Source organism: Tinamus guttatus, unplaced genomic scaffold (assembly GCF_059628265.1).
Source record: "Tinamus guttatus ecotype Peru unplaced genomic scaffold, ASM5962826v1 Tinamus_guttatus_pri_ptg000260l, whole genome shotgun sequence".
NCBI lineage: Eukaryota > Metazoa > Chordata > Aves > Tinamiformes > Tinamidae > Tinamus > Tinamus guttatus.
In genome coordinates, this window is record NW_028288794.1 from 5,609,794 (window position 1) to 5,617,110 (window position 7,317).

Consider the following 7,317-nt stretch of genomic DNA (forward strand, 5'->3'; position numbering starts at 1 on the left):
AGCTGTTAACAAAGTTGGTTGAGGACCAACTCTTTTTTCTGAACAAATGCTGGACACTTGTTTCCTTTAAGTTAAAGGAAAATTAAAAAAAAAAAAAAAGGAGAGAAGAAGAAAGGAGGAGTCAGCTCAGTACCCAAGCTATCAAGGACAAAAGATAACTGGCATATTAATTCTGTTAATATTATATGCCTCTGAAGAAATGTATCTTTGGCTGTGTTTGTCCCTTGCCATAGCTAGGAAAGGGATATGACAGATAAATCGGTGCTTTTGTGCACGATCAGGAAGGAAGAATTCCTGGCTAGAAAAAAGCTGTGTTAAATCAACTATTTGACTAGCATTTTTGGCAAAATAAGCTCTGATTAAAGGGGTGAATATTAAGTGTAAAATTTAAAAGTCCTTTTAAGTGTCACGCTGAATATAAGAATACTTAATATCTCTGGGGACTATGACCCCTTCCTTTCTAGCTGCCCGATTTTAAAAATGTAACAATTTGAGACATTTCAAAACAACCCAGTGGGATGCGATGTAGTTAATTTAACAATAGTCATATTGCATAATGATGTAAATAAATATAAATATTTCAGATTAAGGGTGAGCAAAGTAAGGAGATGAGAAAGTGGAAAGTAAACTGTGGTAACATGCAGGACACTTCAGTTGTTGAATTTTATGTTATCAGATTTCAGAAGAAGTTATTTTATAATTGTAACTGATTTGTAGCTGTGATTACATATCACCTTCCCTTTATTTGGTGCAAGCACCGTATTTTAGGAAGTCATCCAGTGTTACCATTTTAATTCCTACAATGTGAAATTCTTCTATCCTCACAAGTCTTCACCATAAAAGCCACACAAGTGTGTCCCTAGAAGGGAACTGTCCAAACCAGGGTTGGTGTTTCTCAGGCAAGGAAGGGGTTCTAACGGGCAATGCATTGTCTGGGTCAGTCAGCCAAGCAGCTTGGTTCCTAGCTGCCTCTCTGGCTGTTGGCAAACCCGTCCCTGCTGGCCGCTGTACTGCCCCTCTCCATGAAGCCCCTGCCTGGCTCTGCAGAGCCAGTTTAACACTGGTCCATACTGTTTGCCCCAAATATGGATGCACATCTCTGAAACTGTCTGTAGTAATTGATATATCAAAAATAAGAGATCATCTATATGTACCCTTAATTAGAAGAGCTAATCATAAAGCAGAGCTATATTGCATTCACACAGTAGCTTTATGTATATAGTTTGAGTTCTTCTTCTACACACTGTGCGAAAAGGTGAGCAGCTTGGCTAGTGTCAAGACAGCTGTTTTGCAGGATTGATTCCATTTCACTGATTTTCTGTTTCTCCAACTTCCGCAGCTCTTCCAGCATCTTTTTACCTTTTTCCTGGAAAAAGAAAAGTCTGTATTTCACCAAAAGCTCTGCAGTGCTCACCCTAACAAAACTGTTTAAAAGTCATTATTTAACCTCTTAATTGTTTCTAAGGTACAAGCTATTACTGGTAGAAGACAGCCCTATAATTTTCCAGGATCTTCTTTGCAAACATCTAGCAATTACTTCAGTAAGTGCTACAATATTATGTGCTCCTTGGCTGGAGAGGAGGGGAAAAAGCCTAAATGCTGCTTCAAGTATTTATAGTAGCAAAACTTAAGTGGGCTGCTGTTCATTTTACAGAATGCATATCTGGGTACCTTCTCAGCTCAAGAACTTCTTCAGTCTTTGATTAGAGCTTTCAAGTAGGAGAGACACAACTGCTTAAGAGTAAGCAACAGTCTCCCTATCTGTGCACTGATACTTGCTTCTAAATTTCATTTCCTAGTGTCTTTCTACATGTGGCAGTTTCTCTGTGTAAACTGTTTATTGACACACTATTTTGGTTACTTCAGAATAATGTTTTAAGTGTTTCAGTTTCATATTGCCACTTCCATGTTGCCAGTTATATCAGCAAAATTAGGTTCTCCATAACTGTATCTACTGTGTTACTGAAATATATATTACTTTCGCACTGCAAGTATGTTTCTAAATTCTACCTGATGCTAGTGCTTGGTATTTTTGGTGCTGCCACTAATCTTAAGATGATGCACTAGTGACAGAAACACCATGACTCTCGGTGAGATGCTGATTTTGTGAAGCAAATGTTAGCACTAGGGAAGAAGGTTGGGAAGAGGAGGGGTTAAAAAAAAAAAAAAGAGTCTGCATGATACATTACTAGAAGGTAGAAGGAACTGCCTTTATGACAGGAGTTGAAGGTTGCGTGGATGATAGCAGCAACAAAGCAGCTAATTGCACCACAGAAAGCTATTTCTAAAAGAAAACTGAGTCTGGTCAGCTTTCTAATTTTCAGTGATTAGCCTTTTAAATTTCACTGACCTCTGAAGTGACAGCTCATACTATTTAACATCCTCACTAGGGTTAGTTACAATTTGGTTTAAGTCATTAATCAGTAGTATTTAGCCTGGAGCAGTCAAGGAAACTTAAATAAAAGGCAAAACCACAGTTGTTTTCTTAAGCTGGTGTGCCGTTACGTGAAGCACGTGGTAAGTCTGTTGGTACCAGGCATGGCTAAAAGACCTAACATGCTCGCTGCCCTAGAGTAGGGTTTAAGTGCTGTTAGCAGAGCTGTCCATCTGCCTGCTGCTGGGTGACTAGCGCAGGAGAGCATGTGGCCTGCTCCTCTGCAAGATCAGCACGACAGGGATTTGCCTTGAGACTGAGCCTGGGGCTGCAGCAGAGCATTAATTACAATTTCTCAGCATTTCTGCAACGTAGGTCTGCCAGCTGCCACAATGACTGGCCTCTGATGCACTACAGTATTCCTCACCATCCGTTTAAGGGTATTAAATAGTATCACATTAACAAAATGTGAGCAAGGAGCTTATATAAACCACCTGCTTGCACTGAAATCTAATTTAATCAACATACCTTGGTAGTGTCCATAACTACAGCAGCACTTTCATGTTTTTTATAGAGCTCATGTCTTCGATCTGGCTTAGTCTGAAAGCGTGGTTGCTTCCTAACTGGATCATCAGGACCAAATGTAGGGGAGCTGGTTTTTAACAATGGTGTTATATTGGGCACAAAAATGAAAGGCTTAAATACAGACCTAGAAATAGAAAATAGAACAAATAGCCTTTACCAATACCACTTTATTAGAATTGTTGAGTCAGTAAATTGCTATATTTTTTCCCCTCATTGTATTTCTTTTTCTTCTCAGGGAAAAAAAATGTTTAAAATAATTTTCTAACCCATTTTAATTCATTTCATCAACTAGATATATGAGTAATGTACACTAAGTCCCTCAAGACTATCCATTTTGTTCTCCCTCCCTTTTGGCATTTAAAGTTTTTTCTTTTTCAGCAAAAATAATAAAGGAAATATAATTGGACAAATTTACACTATGCTTCATTCAGACATTTGCAATTTTTGGTAACAATGAGTTGGTCTACGTCACCTCTCAGGGTCTGGAGTCCCTGTGAAGTAGTGAACACACGGGAGACCCGGCTCCTGAGGCAACACGGAGACCATGCTTCCCGTTGTCATGAATCCACCCTCCATATTAATGCCACTCTCTTTGTCGCGAAGAATTTCCATCATTATTTCCGAACTAATAGAGCCTGTTTAAGACACAAAAGAACTATTTACAAACAGCAATTGTTTTACTGTCAACTAAATGGAAAGTTGTCTACAACTGGCTGCTTTTTTTCTTAATAGGCAATAAAAAGTTTAGTTTGTTCATGTCCACATGACATGAAATAAAAATCATCCGATCAGCATACCTTAAGATGTAACACAATTAAGTACATTGTTTTTATTTTCCCTAAAGTATTTATTTCAAAGAGTAGGTGATAATGAGCTATGAAATTTATGACTCAAAAGCCAAGGAATTCAACAAATCTACAAAGTACCAAATCAATTAAAATCAGCAGTAGTTTGTTCTTTGGCTGCAAGTTAGCAACCTGTCCAGCAGAAAAGAAAGTATTGCATATTTTTGACCTAGACTATTTTACTATTTTGTATTCTCGAAATCAGCTGCTTATTTTTGAAGGTAAATAATGTTTATCTAAAAATGGTCTTCACAAGGTGAAGATAGTCTAGAAAAAAACGTAATGCCACCGAATGAATAAAAAAGCTGGGAAGGAGAAAAAAAATAAAACAGTGATTTTACCATCGCTCTAAACCAAATAACTTTTACTTAGGGCACCTACTTAAGATAAATCTAAGCAAACTGAAGCTATATGAGGCTGATAACATGCACACCTAGTGTGATTTTATAATGGCTCTGGTAAATGCCTGAAAATGGGGATTTAGAATGAAAACACTGATAGAACCTTAACATTGTTATAATATAGGTAAATACAGGTATTAGGAAAATGCTTTCACTATTCAGAACCTACAATTCCCAAAATGAATGCAGGATTTACATGATCTCCAGAGCAGGATAGCAAGAGGTAATTCATGTTAAAACTAAATGCTAAAACTGGTCTGATGGAACTCAGCAAAATAAATAAAAACACAGGGGTGCAATTTTATTTTGGTTCAGATTAATTATTTCAAATGAACAAGTGAATACAGATGCAATTTTGAGTTGTTGCAAAAAGCTGCCAAGTGGAAGCAGTTAGAAGAGAAGTAATAGCTTCTCTCTATTGAGGTCTGAAAGAAGAGTTATGTGGATAAGTTAGTAATTAACAAACCAAGGTGCCTGCTTAGAGTACTGAAAATCCTTTTATTCTGTACAAGGTTAGGGTAAGTTATAAATAAACAAACCACAAACATTTAAAAAAAACATTATCTTACACAAGCCAAAAAATAAACCCAAAATATGTATATGAACACTGCCATTGTCTTAGGCTTGTAACCAATAGGACTGGTAAATAAGATTCTGTTAGTGGCTACAAACTATTGAGAGTCTGGTTTAGCCTGTGTTTTTAATTAGAGATACAGTAATAACATTTAGCTCATGTTCCAGAACTAGATCTTACGGAGTATTTAACCGTGTAGCCACAATATGACCTGTAAGTGTCATTACAGTAGCTGTATGTGTTTGATATGTGACCTATGCTTTATTTTCTCTACCTCCGAACTGGCCAAAATTGGTGAAGGACAGTTCAGAAGTTCACCTTTAAAAAAAAAAAAAAGTTGTTCTTTCACCAAATCATGAATGATGGCCTCACAGCAGATGTTTGTTTATGATTTAAATTAATGCAACTTATTAAAAACTATTTCCTACAAAAACAAACAAAACACGAATGATACCTTTGTGTTTGTTCAGAAGTTTATAGCCTTCACAGTATCGGCCTCTGGATGTAGTCATTCTGGCAGTATTTACATAAGAATATGTGGCAGCAAAATCAAATTCCTTTTCCCCATCCCACCAGCCTTTGCTTTTTGCATATTCCCTCAGTTCTGGATGTTCTCTGTCAATCTTGGTTGTGATAGAGAGCTGATTGGAAATATTCCGTACACCACCTGCTTTTAAGGTGAAAAAAAAAAACATTTAGTATATCAAATGATTTTGCTGGCTCTTTCCTTACATTTAACTTACTAAAACAGGCGATGCATTTAGGAGTTTCCTACAAGATCTGTGTGATCCTGTGGTTTGTTTTTGGCCCTCGCCCTTTCTCTCTGGCTGCTTTTATCTTCAAACTGCCTCAGCTCCATATCATTTACTTTCGTTGCTGCCATCGTATTACAGGTTCCATCCTGATCATTTTCCATCTCTATATGCTTCTCCTTAGACTGTTCCCAAAACCTAGCTTTTCCTTCTGAGTTTGGTGGGAGCATCGATCTGCAGGACCCAACCGCACAGATCCCAGCAGTATTCCCCAACCAAGTGCATTTGATTGCCACCATCCTTAAAAGCATCCATACTGCTGCTATCCTCATGCTGACCTTGATGCTGTCCTCCCTTCCCAAGCGTAGAAGTGATCACCTCTGGTCTCAGAAAGCCCCTCTGCAAGACTGCTGCCCTGTCTACTCTGTGGCCTAATGAGCAACCTCTGCTGTTCCTGTAGGTACGTGTGTGCATACGCGGAGACTATTTTGATGCTTTAGTTAAACGGTAAAGGAGGGATTGCTAATTGTCAGCACACTGGAAATATTTAAAATCCTAACAGAGGATCCATACCTTCTACTTTTTCTGCTGCCCAGTATTTTCCGGATGTCTCCAGCACCCACGCCTCCTTTCTGTCAGCTATCAGAAAACTGTTATGGTAAGTAAAAGCCATATGGCTCTCCATACAGTTTCCTCCCTGTCCGTATTTTTCTAGCAAATCAACTATGACAGTAAGGGCCTTTTCAGCTGTGTTTGCTCTCTCGAGTCCAAGCCTGGAACAAGAGGAAGATATTACCTTTGGAATAAAACACCTTGAATACAACTGTATACAACAGGAAGAGCCGACTGACTGTGAACTGCGGGGCAGCAAGGGGTGTCTTGGTGCCAGTGAGACAGGCAAAAGCCGCCGGCCACATTACTGGGGGCGCAGGGTTAGGACCGAAACTGAGAGTGCGTGAGAGAAGCTGAAGCAAAGGCTGGCGCCGGCTGTGCAGCTCCTGGGCCCTGCTTCAGCTCAGCAGGAACTCCGCGCAGAGAAACACGCTGAGGACTTGTTGCTGTAGCTCGCGTGCCTCTCGCAGCCTCCTGTGCAGAAGCACCTCGCTGCGTGGCCACTCATTTGTAACCCAGCTGCCAGAGCTGCAAGATGGGCTGCAGGGACAGCGCTCGCTCCCACGCACGCCTCAGGGCAAGGGCTTTAAAGCGCAGCCGGGGCCCGGGCGCTCCGCGCACCTCACCAAGTCCATGCCCAGCAGTGTCTCGTCGTCGGCGACCTCCTCGCGGCCCCACACGGCCTCGTTGCCGATGCACACGCCATGCTCATTGGCGCCCATCTCGGCGCCCCAGAGCCACGCGGGGCGGCTCAGCACCACGGCGTGGGTCTCGCCCGCCTGCTCCACCTCGATGTAGGTGCACTACGAGCAAGAAAGCAAGTGCGAGGGGCACCGTCACCCTGCGGGCGCCTGCGACCCACCATTTCCCGGCACGACGCCCCCCCTGCGGCGGGAGCCGCCATTTCCCGGCGCGACGCCGGGCCGCCCCCCTGCGGGCGGACGCCGCCATTTCCCGGCGCGGGCTCACCTGGAGTGCGGCCCCGGGCGGGTGGCTGGCGGCGGGGACGTACAGCACCTCCTGCACCTCGTCAGCCGGCCGGTCCGAGTTCTTGCCGAAGACCACGTGCCCCCCCGCCGCGGCGGGCGGCAGCGCCACGAAGGTGTCGCAGGAGCGGGGCGGCGGCGCGGCCATGGCGGCGGCGGCAGGCGGGACCGGGACCGGGGCGGCGGCG

The 7,317-nt window shown here is 42.4% G+C and overlaps 1 protein-coding gene across 3 annotated transcripts; it reads right to left on the reverse strand.

Moving 5' to 3' along the window:
• Positions 1-1,128: 1,128 nt before the first annotated feature.
• Positions 1,129-7,283, reverse strand: SCRN3 (secernin 3). Of its 3 annotated transcripts, none has more exons than XM_088527030.1 (7): positions 7,113-7,283; positions 6,765-6,946; positions 6,105-6,304; positions 5,234-5,446; positions 3,432-3,594; positions 2,903-3,083; positions 1,129-1,366 (listed from the first exon to the last, which is right to left on the reverse strand). In XM_088527030.1, exons 1-7 carry the CDS (start codon positions 7,275-7,277, stop codon positions 1,211-1,213), a joined length of 1,260 nt encoding a protein of 419 aa, XP_088383156.1. In that variant the 5' UTR covers positions 7,278-7,283; the 3' UTR covers positions 1,129-1,210. The 3 variants fall into 3 exon arrangements, with proteins under 3 accessions (XP_088383156.1, XP_088383155.1, XP_088383157.1); XM_088527029.1 differs by having other exon boundaries at positions 5,234-5,449; XM_088527031.1 differs by lacking the exon at positions 7,113-7,283 and having other exon boundaries at positions 5,234-5,449; positions 6,765-6,967.
• Positions 7,284-7,317: the final 34 nt, after the last annotated feature.

Bases quoted from the DNA above. Each gene is read 5' to 3' on its own strand.
- SCRN3 (XM_088527029.1), bottom strand. From the start codon at position 7,277: ATGGCCGCGCCGCCGCCCCGCTCCTGCGACACCTTCGTGGCGCTGCCG. The intron at 6,305-6,764 runs GTGCGCGGAGCG...CTCTTGTTCCAG, and splicing joins CTGGGCATGGACTTGGTGAG to GCTTGGACTCGAGAGAGCAA. The intron at 5,450-6,104 runs GTATGGATCCTC...TCACCTTAAAAG, and splicing joins GGCAGCAGAAAAAGTAGAAG to CAGGTGGTGTACGGAATATT.